The sequence below is a fragment of the Callorhinus ursinus genome, unplaced genomic scaffold, assembly GCF_003265705.2.
Source record: "Callorhinus ursinus isolate GAN/ISIS: 27379988/994484 unplaced genomic scaffold, GSC_fseal_2.0 scaffold49, whole genome shotgun sequence".
NCBI classification, from domain to species: domain Eukaryota; kingdom Metazoa; phylum Chordata; class Mammalia; order Carnivora; family Otariidae; genus Callorhinus; species Callorhinus ursinus.
The window spans coordinates 7,600,800-7,617,337 of NW_027397111.1; the positions used below are offsets into that span (position 1 = coordinate 7,600,800).

The 16,538-nt window shown below is 39.7% G+C and overlaps 1 protein-coding gene and 1 non-coding gene across 3 annotated transcripts in view; both read right to left on the bottom strand.

Moving 5' to 3' along the window:
- Window positions 1-16,538, bottom strand: part of SWAP70 (switching B cell complex subunit SWAP70) — a 77,450-nt gene that overhangs the window by 42,771 nt on the left and 18,141 nt on the right. The window contains exons 1-2 of one of the 2 annotated variants that reach the window (XM_025848647.2): window positions 8,102-8,149; window positions 7,702-7,842 (exon numbers count right to left, since the gene is read on the bottom strand). In XM_025848647.2, the coding sequence (XP_025704432.1) occupies window positions 7,702-7,734 (33 nt within the window). In that variant the 5' untranslated portion in view covers window positions 7,735-7,842; window positions 8,102-8,149. Of the gene's footprint in view, window positions 1-7,701; window positions 7,845-8,101; window positions 8,150-16,538 lie in introns of those variants that run through there. The other variant, XM_073882925.1, reaches the window with a different exon arrangement.
- LOC112806396 (U2 spliceosomal RNA) lies at window positions 7,883-8,072 on the bottom strand. Its single transcript, XR_003203862.1, has one exon. It is a non-coding gene; the product is annotated as a U2 spliceosomal RNA (small nuclear RNA).

A 16,538-nucleotide genomic window follows, 5' to 3' on the forward strand; every position in this document is an offset into this window, starting at 1 on the left:
TTTACAGAATTCCATTCTTCACCAAAGAAGGAATTTAACAAACAAGCAAAAAAATTAAAAAAGCTAACACTCGGGGAAGGCAAAATATTTGATACAAGAACACAGGCATATTAATCATTTGATGTCTCAGGAAAGCTGAAAATAAATTCTATCAGTGTGAAGAACAACAGGAATATGATTATCTCTGAAGAAGTAAATACAGAAATCAAATGGAAAAATTACTTTTTAGAAAGTGAATTTCAACATAATTTATCTCTTAGTCCCAAAACCCCTTCAGAATAATTCTCCTAGGCAAAGTCAAAAAACCTCTAAAACCACCTGGAGAAAAAGTGATAAGAATGAACACTAAAGAACACCAGATACCGGAGCACCTGGGTGGCTCAGTCATTAAGCGTCTGCCTTCGGCTCAGGTCATGATCTTGGGGTCCTGGGATCGAGCCCCGCATCAGGCTCCCTGCACAGTGGGAAGCCTGCTTCTCCCTCTCCTACTCCCCCTGCTTGTGTTCCCTCTATTGCTGTGTCTCTCTCTGTCAAATAAATAAATATAAATCTTTATTAAAAAAAAGAACACCAGATACCAATTAAGAGAAAAGACTCATCTTAAAACCTTTGAGAAAAAACCTAAGAGAACTAGAGGCTGACAGAGTTTGAGATTTGTCAGAACAGCTTTTAAGCCCCTTTCCCCTTCCCCTATATACCTAATAACTGGAAAAACAATAATTCTAAAAGGAAGTAATTAATCCCTCAACAGTACAGTTAAAAGAACACTGATCTAGAAATTAAACGGCTTAGGTTTAAAATCTATCTAACCCTTATTTGTTAGGCAACCTTATGCTCTGTTTCCTCCTGAGTTAAATGAGAATAAGAATTCCAGTTATGCATTGCGGGATTAACATAAGGATCAAATGAGATAGTGTGTGTGATAGATATATGTATATGACACACACAGATATGTATATCACATCTTGCAAATTTAATCATTATTTTCTATTTCTTTTGCATAACCGATTACAACCTCTAAACTTTATGTTAACATTCTCCAGTCACTATTGGCACTTTTTCAACCACGTTTCAAAACAAGGCACTAATCTTTGCTCAGTTTAAACCCACACATGGAAACCTTGGCTACTTTATTTGGATTGAAGGACTGGCAAAATTCCACTCCAGGTGGCTAAGCAATAATGTAAACAAGAACTTACTGTTTCATCATATCCGCACTCACTTTGTGAACAAGTTTTTCTCCAAACTTAGTGGTTTATTTTGAACTTTTTAAATATTGCTATATTTTCTCCCCCAATTATAAAACTTTAAAATACCTAAATACTAAAATAAAAAAAACATTTTAAAACTTAAAAGTTCAAGATATTTAACAAAAGTTACACCAAGGAGAACAAAATACAGAATTAGAGTACAGCACTTTGAGATATGAAACCATATTTCCTTATCCACTGGCCCACCCCACAAAAATTTTAGCACTGAAAAGGCAATTTTCAGATTTCTGAATATCCCCCAGTATGTTCTATATTTTAATAACAGACATAATTCTGCTCATTGTCTTTTAATTTAGGGCTGGGGGGTGGAGTACAGAAGGAGAGGGAGAGAATCTTAGGCAGGCTCCACACCCAGTGCAGACCCCAAGGCAGGGCTCGATCTCAGAACCCTGAGATCACGACCTGAGCCAAAATCAAGAGTTGGGACACTTAACTGACTGAGCAACAGGCACCCCTGATTGTCTTTAATTTTTAAGATTAAACACACTCACATAGCAGGTCATCAAATATTTGTGGAATTTAAGACATATTTATTTATAATACAACTACAGAACACAAGTGAGCTACCTCATCAATGAACAGAACAGCACTCAGGAAAAACTCCAGAAAATAGTACAGCATCATACTATGAAGTTTTGAGACCTTACTAATCAGTTTCTGTATAATTTGATTAAAACATTTTTTAATGATTTGATTTACTTGAGAAGAGACAGTGAGCAAGAGAGAGAGAGAGAGAGCACGAAAGGGGGGAGGAGCCGAGGGAGAGGGAGAGGGAGAAGCAGACTCCCCGCTGAGCAGGGATCCTGATATGGGACTCAATCCCAGGACCCTGAGATCATGACCCAAGCCAAAGGCAGACGCTTAACCAACTGAGCCACCGAGGCACCCCTAAACATTTTTTATTGAAATATAATTCACATACCATAAAATTTGTACTTTAAAGTGTACAACTCAATACTTTAATATATTCAGTTTTGCAACCACCATCACTATCTAATTCTAGAATATTTTCATCATCCCATAAAGAAACCACAAGTCCATTGGTAGTTACTCACCATTCCCACCTCCCCTCAACCTCTGTCAACCACTAATCTACTTTTTATCGCTATGTGTTTGCCTATTTGGGGCATTTCATGTAAATGGAATCACACAATTTGTGGCTTCTGTGAGTCTTACTAAATCTTACATTTCATTTTGGTATAATTTCTCTTTTTTTCCTAATTATTAGGCATGATCAAAGCAATGTTATCATCTCTGCAGGGAATAAACATATAACACATACACAGAAAACAAAGAGCAGAAAATTGAATTGTGAGGCTAATGTGGAATAACAGACATAGGTACAAAGAATACTACATAAATGAACACATTGTAATCTTGACAACCTTTGCAATAAAATTTCTGAAAAATGTGCAATTTTTTATTTTTTTAAGATTTTATTTACTTATTTGACAGAGAGAGAGAGAGCACAAGCAGGGGGAGCAGCAGTCAGAGGGAGAGGGAGAAGCAGGCTCGATCCCAGGACCCTGGGACCATGACCTAAGCCGAAGGCAGACGCTTAATGACTGAGCCACCCAGGCGCCCCTAAAACATGAGATTTTTTTAAAGAATCCTCATCAACACTTTGACATTTTCCAAACTACTAACTTATTATCATAAATTTTAATTAATATACCTATTACAAAGACACTAAACTATAAAAAAAAAAAGTATACATATCCAGCAATAAAAATCCAAGGAAGCCATAGAAAAAAGTATGTAAATAGTTATGGTGGTATTTAGGTGATAGAAAAATAAAGTTTTTAAATGTTTTTTTAAGCTTACTTATTTATTTAAGTCATCTCTACACCCAACATGGGGCTCAAACCCACAACCCCAAGATCAAGAGTCGCATGCTCCTCTGACTTAGCCAGCCAGGGGCCCCTTAAATGTATTTTATTTTTAATTTTAAAGTATTATCATTGTCACTTTTTGAAAGGCATTTTTAAAATATATCCAAAAGTTTCATGCTTGGTGTTATAAATAGGCAAAAGCAGGAATTTCTCAGCCATTCATGTGAATATATGATTACTTTTGTATCTTTTTTCTTTTAATTTCACACAGCATTTCTTTTTTTTTAAGATTTTATTTATTTATTTGAGAGAAAGAATGAGAGAGAGAGAGCACATGAGAGGAGGGAGGGTCAGAGGGAGAAGCAGACTCCTTGCTGAGCAGGGAGCCCAATGTGGGACTCGATCCTGGGACTCCATGATCATGACCTGATCTGAAGACAGTCGCTTAACCAACTGAGCCACCCAGGCACCCTGATTACTTTCATATCTAAACTAAGTGTACACAATATGGAAAAATGACACTAATATATCATTCAGTTAAAAAAAACAATTTGAAGAACTTTATGTGTAGCATGATCTTAGCCATATGGAAACAAAACACTATGTATTATGTAGGGGTGTGTCTGCATGTATACATTTAAAAAGATCTGCAAAGATAGTCACCAAACTGTTAAGAGTGGTTATTCCTGGAGGGTGAGACTAGAAGAGTAAAGAGACATTCACTTTTTATTTCATATATATATTTTTTAAAGATTTTATTTATTTATTTGAGAGAGAGAGAGAATGAGAGATAGAAAGCATGAGAGGGAAGAGGGTCAGAGGGAGAAGCAGACTCCCTGTCGAGCAGGAAGCCCGGTGCAGGACTCGATCCCAGGACTCCAGGATCATGACCTGAGCCGAAGGCAGTCGCTTAACCACCCAGGTGCCCTTATTTCATATATTTTTGTATTAATTGCCTATTTAATAAGTATATGCAAACTTTCATAATTTTTAATGAACAATTTTTAAAATTATTTGAAGGTGCCATCAGTTTAGATTATTTTCTTCTAAAAAGAAATAGAAGTAGCTTTTTCGCAACGGGTTTGCCACCAGAACACAGGTGTCGTGAAAACCACCGCTCAACCTAAACCAAAATGGGAAAGGAAAAGACTCACATCAACATCGTCGTCATTGGACACGTAGATTCGGGCAAGTCTACCACTACTGGTCATCTGATCTACAAATGTGGTGGGATCGACAAAAGAACTATCGAAAAATTTGAGAAGGAGGCTGCTGAGATGGGAAAGGGCTCCTTCAAGTATGCCTGGGTCTTGCATAAACTGAAAGCTGAACGTGAACGTGGTATCACCACTGATACTGATATCTCCCTGTGGAAATTCGAGACCAGCAAGTATTACATAACCATCATTGATGCCCCAGGACACAGAGACTTTATCAAAAACATGATTACAGGCACATCTCAGGCTGACTGTGCTGTCCTGATTGTTGCTGCTGGTGTTGGTGAATTTGAAGCCGGTATCTCCAAGAATGGGCAGACCCGTGAGCATGCCCTTCTGGCTTACACACTGGGTGTAAAACAACTAATTGTTGGTGTTAACAAGATGGATTCCACTGAGCCACCCTACAGCCAGAAGAGATACGAGGAAATCGTCAAGGAAGTCAGCACCTACATTAAGAAAATTGGCTACAACCCCGACACAGTAGCATTTGTGCCAATTTCTGGTTGGAACGGTGACAACATGCTGGAGCCAAGGGCTAACATGCCTTGGTTCAAGGAATGGAAAGCGACCCGTAAAGATGGGAATGCCAGTGGAACCACACTGCTTGAAGCTCTAGATTGCATCCTGCCACCAACTCGTCCAACTGACAAGCCCTTGCGTCTGCCTCTCCAGGACGTCTACAAAATTGGTGGTATTGGTACTGTCCCTGTGGGCCGAGTCGAGACTGATGTTCTTAAACCTGGGATGGTGGTCACCTTTGCTCCAGTCAATGTTACAACTGAAGTAAAGTCTGTTGAAATGCACCATGAAACTTTGAGTGAGGCTCTTCCTGGGGACAATGTGGGCTTCAATGTCAAGAACGTATCTGTCAAAGATGTTCGTCGTATATCAGATAAAGGGCTAGTATCCAAAATCTATAAAGAACTTATCAAACTCAACACCCAAAGAACAAATAATCCAATCAAGAAATGGGCAGAAGACATGAACAGACATTTCTCCAAAGAAGACATCCAAATGGCCAACAGGCACATGAAAAAGTGCTCAACATCACTCGGCATCAGGGAAATCCAAATCAAAACCTCAATGAGATACCACCTCACACCCGTCAGAATGGCTAAAATTAACAAGTCAGGGAACGACAGATGTTGGCGGGGATGTGGAGAAAGGGGAACCCTCCTACACCGTCGGTGGGAATGCAAGCTGGTGCAACCCCTCTGGAAAACAGTATGGAGGTTCCTCAAACAGTTGAAATTAGAGCTACCATTCAATCCAGCAATTGCACTACTGGGTATTTACCACAAAGATACAAATGTAGGGACCCGAAGGGGTACGTGCACCCCAATGTTTATAGCAGCAATGTCCACAATAGCCAAACTGTGGAAAGAGCCAAGATGTCCATCAACAGACGAATGGATAAAGAAGATGTGGTATATATACACAATGGAATATTATGCAGCCATCAAAAGGAATGAGATCTTGCCATTTGCAAGGACGTGGATGGAATTGGAGGGTGTTATGCTTAGTGAAATAAGTCAATCAGAGAAAGACATGTATCATATGACCTCACTGATATGAGGAATTCTTAATCTCAGGAACAAACTGAGGGTTGCTGGAGTGGTCGGGGGTGGGAGGGATGGGGTGGCTGGGTGATAGACACTGGGGAGGGTATGTGCTACGGTGAGCGCTGTGAATGGTGTAAGACTGTTGAAGCACAGATCTGTACTTCTGAAACAAATAATGCAACATATTTTAAGAAAAAAGAAAAAGAAGAAGATAGCAGGAGAGGAAGAATGAAGGAGAGTTAAGTCAGAGGGGGAGACGAACCAGGAGAGATGATGGACTCTGAAAAACAAACTGAGGTTTCTAGAGGGGAGGAGGGTAGGGGGATGGGTTAGCCTGGTGATGGGTATTAAAGAGGGCACATTCTGCATGGAGCACTGGGTGTTATGAACAAACAATGAATCATGGAACACTACACCAAAACAAATGATGTAATATATGGTGATTAACATAACAATAAAAAATTAAAAAAAAAAAAGATGTTCGTCGTGGCAATGTGGCTGGTGACAGCAAAAATGACCCAGCAATGGAAGCAGCTGGCTTCACGGCTCAGGTGATTATCCTGAACCATCCAGGCCAAATCAATGCTGGATATGCACCTGTGCTGGATTGTCCACACGGCTCACATTGCTTGCAAGTTTGCTGAGCTGAAGGAGAAAATAAATCGTCGATCTGGAAAAAAGCTGGAAGATGGTCCCAAGTTCTTGAAATCTGGTGATGCTGCCATTGTTGATATGGTTCCTGGCAAGCCTATGTGTGTTGAGAGCTTCTCTGACTATCCTCCTCTGGGCCGTTTTGCTGTTCGTGACATGAGACAGACGGTTGCTGTGGGTGTCATCAAAGCAGTGGACAAGAAGGCAGCTGGAGCTGGCAAGGTCACCAAGTCTGCCCAGAAAGCTCAGAAGGCTAAATGAATATTATCCCCAATACCTGCCACCCCAGTCTTAATCAGTGGTGGAAGAACGGTCTCAGAACTGTTTGTGTCAATTGGCCATTTAAGTTTAATAGTAAAAGACTGGTTAATGATAACAATGCATCGTAAAACCTTCAAAAGGAAAGGAGAATGTTTTGTGGACCATGTTTTTGTGTGTGTGTGTGTGTATGGCAGTTTTAAGTTATTAGTTTTTAAAATCAGTACTTTTTAATGGAAACAACTTGACCAAAAATCTGTCACAGAATTTTGAGACCCATTAAAACAAAAGTTTAATGAGAAAAAAAAAAAAGAAATAGTACATTAAATTCAACACCTTCTTGTGTCAATTTTTAGTTATCCAAACCAAAAGAGAAACTGAACATGGCAGCAATGCCAATAGGTTATATTTGGCTTCCAAACACATAACAGGTTTTTACAGCACCTTTACTCATACCCCAGAGGAAGCATCTGGGTGGTACCCTGAAAAGTCCCTGATGAAAACTTTGCCAGATAACAGCTATTTAGTAAAGATAATTAACATCACCTTTGGTATTCACATTTTACCCTAACATACCCATGCTTTAACAATCATTGCCAATATATGTGGAACAGAATTTAAAAAGAAAAAAAAAAGCACTCTGAGAAGACATTATAGACTAATACAAAATACAGCTCTTAATTTCAAAAAATGACCCAAGTTGTAAAATACCAAACCAAGTTTTGGAATACTGTGAAGAGGAAGAAATAAGAAATGTCAGTCTCCCATTCTTTCTTTCTTTTCTGATTTATCCTCCTGATGCCTCACACCTGAACTCCTTAGTGAACTCACCAGCAAGGGGCTCTGGGGCCCACTTGAAATGTGCAAATCAAACAACGCTGTAAGCAAGAAGACATTAGAAGCATACCTTTTCCAAAATGAACTTGTTTAAATACGGCATGTAGCCCTGATTGGAGACGGGCCCCTCATCATCATCCCTGAAGTGCTCTTCAAGGGCAACAGGGTCATGTGGAACCTTCAGCACCGTGCACAGGTTATGGGAAAGGACCTAAGGGGGAAAGAAAGTAGTTTATTTATTTTTTTTAAATTGGGGGTGCACCGTTCCTGGAAGTACTGCAATACCAGGTCGATGCACGAGTGGACGGAGCAAGCTCCTATTCCACCTCCTGGCTCCAAAAATCCATTTACTATATTGTCCTCGGATAGAGGACATATCAGATATTAAACTGATAAGAACAGATACTACACTTGATCTTAGCCAAAAGGCCGAGAAGCGATAAGAAAGTAGTTTAAAGGCATCTGCTCACCAACACATGGCAGCTTCACTGTCTGAACACAATTGGCTGCTCCCTGCCCTAGGGAGAGAAAGATGGAGAATAAGCTAACAAATACGGGGTGAGTACTGCTTGGCTGCCTGCTCCTCACTTGGTTGTTACCTCAGTCCCTCCCCAGTTCTGGTTCACTTCAAACAAGTCTCTTTTACATGCCTACAATGAGCTGGCTCCATGCAAGATCTATGACTCTACACAGGAATAAAGGGAATGGCATAGGGAATGCAGTCCATGAGACTGTAATAACACTGTATGGTGACAGACAGTAGCTATCCTTGTGGTGAGCACAGCATAACATATAGAGAAGTTGAATCACTATGTTGTACACCTGAAACTAATGTACACCATGTGTCAACTATACTTAAAAAAATGCTTAAGTATCTGTGACTATAATATTCCTTACAATTTTTTATTACTTGGCCCACATTAGAATGAAAAAAGCGGGAAAAAACCAAGAGGATGTTTTCAAAATTAAACTTCTCCCCAAGTAGAGCAGTGTCAGTCAGTTAGAGCTGTAAGGGAAAGAACATGGAACTGGGCAGCTGCAGCCGAAGGTTCTGGACAAAGTGACTGAGGAGGGCCAATCACACCTCTCTGGGCTCCGGTGTTCTCACTTGGTTCAATACAAAGGGCCAAGTTAACATGCAAAAGTACCAAATATTAATTAGCAATCTCTAAGTGTCCAAGTATCTCTAAAATTCTAGGATACTGGGCTAAGTTTTCAGCATGAGTCTAAAAGAACATAAATATAAAAAGAGAAAAGAAATCAAGGGCCTGGTTTAGAAATAGAAGAAAAATTAATTGCAAAAATATTTCAGAAGATTTGCATTCTGTATATAAAGCATTACTGGTTTTGGCATAACTGGAGTGCATACTTTCACACTCAGGCAGTTCAATTAGCAGTCTGGGGTCTGTGAGTACTAATCTCATTTTGTATTAAATGAAAATTTTACATTAAAACTTAAACCCCTCCCATTTCATTTGTGCATTCTAAACAGGTCAGTTACATAGCTCAGGCTGTACTTGCTTTAACAGAGAATCTTACCAGACGTTAAATCCCAGGTTAAAATATTCCCTACTTTGCTCAGCCCTACACATTTAATCACTTGAAGAACCACATTCATCTCAATGAAACTTTCAATGCCACTTTTTCCTGCATACACATACTTCAGTCAGGATTTTTTAAGATTAAAAAAAGTAACCTATAAAAAGAATATTTGCATATCTTCTCTTTATATTTGTTTTGTTTCTCAAAGCTTCATTTATGTGCAGATCCTTTTCTACATGCTCTACTGGTTTTAAGGAAGTAAGTAAAGGAAGTAAATTCACAAATGGTTATAAATGAAGTAATGAAGACTTTTATCAGCCCCTACAAAGCAGGCTGTGTTTCTCAAGCAAAACCTCTATTTGCCAATAGTAGAGCACATGAAAAGAGCGCGGTAGAGCTCTTGCTGAAGAATCCTGCACCACAGTCGGCAAAAACCTAGATATTTCCTTTCTCTATTTACCTAGTACAACTCGTGGAGTAATTATCTTCTTCCAAAGAGATTTTGTGAGGATCATCTGCAAGAACGTAAAGTGCTTAAAACCTGTAATGTACTATAGAAATATGAGTTTGGAGAAATAAGGAGCAATTTTCTCAGCTAAGGCTCAAAGGTCATTCAAATCTGAAATCATTTAGGACTTTAATCAACTAAAAATTCCTAACCACTGGTTAAATTATGATGCATTCATAAAACATTAAGAAGAATAAGGAAGCTCACTGTGTGGTGGTATGAAAAGATCTCCAAGATAAGTGAAGTGAAAAAAGCAATATGCTTAAGATTGTTTAGTGTGCCATCTTTTATGTAAAAAAAAAAAAAAAGAAAGAAAGAGGGCACTGGGTGGCTCAGTCGTTAAGCGTCTGCCTTCGGCTCAGGTCATGATCCCAGGGTCCTGGGATCGAGCCCCGCATCGGGCTCCCTGCTCCGCAGGAAGGCTGCTTCTCCCTCTCCCACTCCCCCTGCTTGTGTTCCCTCTCACTGTGTCTCTCTCTGTCAAATAAATAAAATCTTAAAAAAAAAAAAAAAAGAAACTCTAGCAGAGGGGCACCTGGGTGGCTCAGTTGTTAAGCATCTGCCTTCGGCTCAGATCATGATCCCAGGGTCCTGGGATTGAACCCCACATTGGGCTCCTTGCTCAGCAGGGGGTCTGCTTCTCCCTCTGCCTGCCACTCCCCCTACTTGTGCATGCTCTCTCTCTCTGACAAATAAATAAATCTTAAAAATAAATAAATAAAGGTTCTATTTCTTAAAAACCCTAGATTATATAAGAAACTAATAACAGTAGGGGAAAGATTACCTTGGTGGTAGACCTGAGGTATACTTTTTACTGCACCTCCCATTTTTCTTAAGTTTGAAAAAAATTTTACCATTCAAAAATGTTCTACCTATTTAAAAAACTAAACTTTTTTTTTAAAGATTTTATTTATTCATTTTAACAGAGAGAGAGAGAGACAGCAAGAGAGGGAACACAAGCAGGGGGAGTGGGAGAGGGATAAGCAGGCTCCCCACCGAGCAGGGAGCCTGATGCGGGGCTTGATCCCAGGACCCCGGGATCATGACCCGGGCCGAAGGCAGACGCTCAACGACTGAGCCACCCAGGCGCCCCTAAACATATATTTTTGTAAAAAGTGGCTGACCTAAGATCACACAGCTACATCAATTTATCTTCGAAGTCTCTATTTTTTTTTTACATTAATCTACTCTCTAGAGATAGGTGTAAGAGGAAGGCATATTCCACAGCAATGTACCATGATTAACAGATGAGTGAGCTATAAGGACAATCAATGAGTTCAGAAAAGAGAAACAATGTGTGTTAAAGTGACTTCATAGAGGAAGTGAAATGTAACCTAGGCCTTAAAATAAGGAGAGCTATTTGGACAGGAAAGGGCAATTGGCAGCTTTCAGATAGGGGAATAACATGAGAAATGTAGCTGATTAATGCAAACTCCTCGGGGTACAAAAAGGAGACACCAATCTCTCCCACACCCTTTTTTCTCTGCCTTCAGGTTTCATAGATCTTCCAACTAAAGTCCTGGAAGGGGCTTTGGATGCCATATTGTCATCCTCCTTATCTTATAGATGGTTGAGTACTGGCTCAAAGAGAGAAAATTTGTTTCATTTTGTTTTTAACTAAGGTACTTAGCAAACTGAGACTAGAATTCAGGTTTTGTAATCCCTGGTCCAACACTCTCTAGTAATAAGGAACATCATGGTTTTAGTTCTCTAAAGTCAACAATGCGCTTTGTATGTGTAGCTGCTCAGTGCAATTCACTGATCCAAGAAGATTTAGATTTGAACTCTAGACTTGGACAATCAAACAGCACTTGTGTTAAACAGAGGAATAACTGAACTCAATGACAATTTTCTTAACCGCTTTTATCTTTATTTAGTTAAACAAACTGTGAGGGAGACAACACTTAATAGTAATAAGGACCCTAGAGGAGATCTGAGCGCCAGCCCTGCTCATGCACTCTGTTCCTGTTCAGTGGTTTGCCACTTACCGTTTTATAATGGTTTAATGTTTTGCTACCTATTTGCTCAGTCTCAGCATCCTCACTGTGGAATAAGGTGTTAAAAACTGCTTCTAAAAAAAAACTTTTTAAAGCCCCATCCTTAACTGTCAACCAAAACTCATTTTATGAATTCGGCAAGAGCTACAATTTGATCATAAATTCAGCTTTTTTCATTGTTAATATGGCCTAGAATAGGGAAGTCTTTATCAAACAAAGTAACAAACTGAATGATAGATAACTGAAAAGATTTTGTTACTAAAAGATTTAAAAAAGTGTGCTATCTTTAAAACTTTTCAAAAATTTTTATCAGCATAAATAAATAAAATCTTTTTAAAAGGTGGGGGGGTGCACCTGGGTGGCTCAGTCTGTTAAGCATCTGCCTTCAGCTCAGGTCATGATCTCAGGGTCCCTGGGATCGAGCCCTGCATTGGGCTCCCTGCTCAGTGGAGTCTGCTTCTCCTGCCCCTGCTCTTGTGCTTCCTCTCTTTCTCTCTCAAAGTAAATAAATAAAATCTTAAAAAAAAAATTAACAGCAATTTTTAAAAGCCTAAACATTATCTCAAGTTTTTTTTCATAAAAAATAAAATGTATAAAGAAACCAAAATCTTAAAGGACAGAATATAAACTATTAACAAGAAGTAAACACTCTATATGCTTATACAGTAGTTTATGTTTTTAGAGTAGACTCGCATCATCCATTAGTTGGTTTTAGTCTCACCCCTGGGAAAAGTAGGTATTATTGCTATCTTAGAGATGAAGCGGCTGAGTCAGAGATTAGGAGATGTGCCCCAAATCACAGAATTTTATGTGTAGTGAAACTGGGACTAGAACCAAAACTGGGACTAGAGCCCAAGCCTCCTGCTCTGATGCCCTTTCCACATTTGCCACTTTCCCTCTCTTTCTGGAAGAACAGAGAGCCCTATGACCCCTTGGCAATGTATGCATGTTGTAGATAAGGTGCAGTGATGGCCTGGTGCTTCCCTAGCCCTACCTACACAGTTCTCCAGGACCCAATAAGATAGCTGGCACTATTTTGTGGAGCCGAGTTAAATCCAGGGGCGAAGAACTACATGTGCCTAGAACTCTGGGACCATTCTCTCTCTCAGGGAGCCCCCATCTCCTAGCACCCACCTTTGGGGGAACCAGTTCCAAGAGGCACTAGCCTCTCCAGATGAGGAAGTTGGAAAGCAGATCAGGACAAAAGCAATCAGGAGGAAAGAGGCCTGCAAGTGCTTGATTTGTATAAGGACTGCCCCTGAATCACTCTAATCAGAATGTTTTCAAGTTTCTCAAAAAAGTTGAATTTATCACACTTCAAATGCCTGCTCCTCCAAAGGCCATTCTTTTAGCGCCCACATGATTGCTAAGCAACTTTGCTCTCATTACCCTGATTTGAAGAATAAACTATTGTTACTACAATAAAAGATCCATATCCATGCCAACAACCCATCTCTCCAGTTCTTTCATAACTATCTACTATTGCCTCTGCAGGGTCTTTGCTGACAAGAGATGACTAATTAGCTGCATGAGCCCTGTCGTTGGTCTGTTCCTGTTCAGTGGTTTGCCATTTACCCTTTTTAAGCACTTTACTCCAACTATCATGAAAACAAAATCAAGGATGATAAACGACTAAACAGTGTTTTAACACATGAGTGCATGTTTACCCGCCACCCTCCCAAAGATGTAGAGATTATAAAGGTTCTCTGAAATGTGCCCCCCTCCCCGCAACAAGTCACACAGTTTCCCTTTACAGGATGTGCGTAATGGGCAAACTTCAACACTGAAGGAAAGGGGGGTGGGGATCTCTATTCCAACAAGCTTATCTGAACCAACACAATTACAGAATTATAATTCATAATAAGCAATCTTTTTAAAAAAAACATGAAAATCCCTGCCTGATTTATAAAATTTCAAGCTAATGGCGAATTACCAGAAAACTCTTCCTAACAATGAACCAGAATGACCAATTTCCTACCAGTATTATGCCCTGCCTTAAGAGCATTGTCTTAATAGAAGTCCTGCCCCTTACCACATAGAGTCATTTTCCCTTTCCTGGCAATATCCTTTCATCCTGCTTATCAATGTTTAAGTCTCACTTGCTTTCCCTTAAATTATTTTCATTGTATTCAGCTTCAGAAATCTCCAAGTCAATGTTGACTTAGTCCCTAAATGCAATCACCATCCTAGACACTTTTACTAAATTAATCTTTTTTTTTAAAGATTTTATTTATTTATTTATTTGACAGAGAGAGAACACAAGTAGGCAGAGCAGCAGGCAGAGGGAGAGGGAGAAGCAGGCTCTCCACCGAGCAGGGAGCCCAATGCGGGGCTCGATCCCAGGATTCTGGGATCATGACCTGAGCCAAAGGCGATGGTTAAATGATAGAGCCACCCAGGCACCCTTTACCAAATTAATCTTAAAGTGCTGCTTATATCACATTATTCCCTCATCTAAAATTCATCAAAAGCCTACAGAAGTAAAAACCAAGTAAGTATCTCAGCTCTGTATTTAAGTCACTCGACAGGTCAGGCCCTCTTTAGCTTTCTAGCATTTCTTCCTACCCCTCTGTACCAACCATACAAATCCCACCAAACAAGTTTACTCACTGTACCACACACAAACCCTGTACCATACCCCTTCCCTCCAGGCCTTTACTCCAACCACCCCTACACCTCCATTTCTACCTAACATAAATGCTATCCCTTTCAGAAGCCTCCACCACCCAAAATCAAGATGGTCTTTCCTCACTCTGCATTTCCCAAGCACTCTGTACTTTTTATTTTACACTACCGCAAATGATTTCTCTCTCCCAAGATGGTAAATTTCTGAAAGGCCCATGTTTTATCTATCCTTGCATTCCCACAGCACCTCACATGCTATCCAGAAGGCAGAAGGCTTTCAATAAACGCTGAATTAATTCTTTCTAAAAATTCTCTTTTAAATAACAGTAAAACTACAATATTTTAAAGACAACAATCTTAAGAAATATCCTACTTCTGTCTCCTATTTCACAGATAAAAAGACTGGGGCCTGAGACTTGGCCTAAGTCACACACTGATGAGTAACAGAACAGGGATGAGAACCCAAGTCTCCTATCTGCCTGTCCCACAACAGTGGGGTGCCAGAAACATTCCCTTCTGCCTAGTTACATCCTTCAAGACTGGGTCATTCTCCGTAAACTCTAGGAAACCTTTACTGGCCCTCCTGTCCACTGAACTCCTACTCAGCATTTAAATGAATTGTTTCATATGCCAGTATCTCAAATACCTAGCTGCAGCTCTGCGAGGGAGGGAACCTTGCCCAACAGTTGTATTCAATATGTTTCACATTTACTACCAGTAGGAGCGAAACACTTACGTACAGATTAAGGCAGGATATCTAACTCAAAACCACCTGTTGTGATGTTGTCTGGAGACTACATGCCATTAAACTACCTACAGTAAATGCCATTGGATTTCATTCTAAATGAACCACCTTTAATAAGTTATTTCAGGCAATTAAACAACTTAGCCCTCTTCAGAAATCAAACAGAAAATATCAATAAATTTGACCACAAATTTTTTTTAATTTCCCTTTAAAAAGAGATACCACAAAGAAACAAACAAAAAAAGGCTGATAGCTCCAATATTCAAATTACTCTTCTAAATTAAATGAAGATGAGAACCTAATAAAAAAATGGACAATGGACATAAATGGGAAATGTGTAAAAGAAACTGACGGCTAATAAATATAGAAAAAGATGCTTAACCTCACCAGTCATCAAAATAATGCAAACTAAAAGAGCTGTTTCTTTTTCCTTGAGTAACAATACCTAGTGTTTGAACAGATATAGGGGAGTGAAGATAGCCACCACCCAACACTGGAGAAGGAAGAGAGAAGGTTCTCTCCATCACTACTGACATTTTGGACAATTCTTTTTTTTTTTTAAATAGGCTCCATGCCCAGCATAGAGCCCAACACAGGCTTGAACTCATGACCCTGAGATCAAGACCTGAGCTGAGACCAAGAGTCAGACACTTAACCAACTGAGATGCCCAGGCGCCCCTAGACCAGATAATTCTTTGTTTAACAAGCAGGGGGAGGTGTGTCCTATGCACTGCAGGATGTTTAGCAGCATCCCTGGCTGAAAACATTTAAACGTCTCAAATATCTAAGAATAGGAAAATGGTTAAATAAGACATGGTGCATCAACACAGTGAAACAGTTCATAGCCATTATTAAGAATGTTGTCTGTATCTATAAGCAGTGATATGGAAAGATGATCCTAAGACCTCTTTAAGAAAATAGGTTACAGAGGCACCTGGCTGGTTCAGTCGGTTAAGTGTCTGCCTTTGGCTCAGGTCATGATCCCACGGTCCTGGGATCGAGCCCCACATCAGGCTCCCTGCTCAGTTGGGAGTCGGCTTCTCCCTCTCCTGCCCGCCCCTCCCCCCCGCTTCTTATCTCTCTCTCTCTCTCTTTCTGTCAAGTAAATAAAATCTTAAAAAAAAAGGTTATAAAAGCATATGAAATACAGTCCCATTTATATAAAAGGATATATATGTTTGTGTATATGCAACTGTGTGCATGCATATGTGTATGTGTACGGAGCAAAGAGAGGGAGGAAAAGGGGTGGAAGAGAGAAAAGATGTTAGAAAGATACTCACTGAAAAGTTAATTGCATCCGCCCTTGGTGGTGGAATTTTGGGTACTTTTACCTTTGCCTCTATACTTCAATGCGTTGTTTGAATATTCTACATATTATCTTTATAATCAGAAAAAGTGAAGGTTTATATTTATGGAAAATTTAAAAATTAAATATGTCTGGGGGTTCCAGCTGGAGAACACCAATAAAATTATAAAATATGAAGAGATCA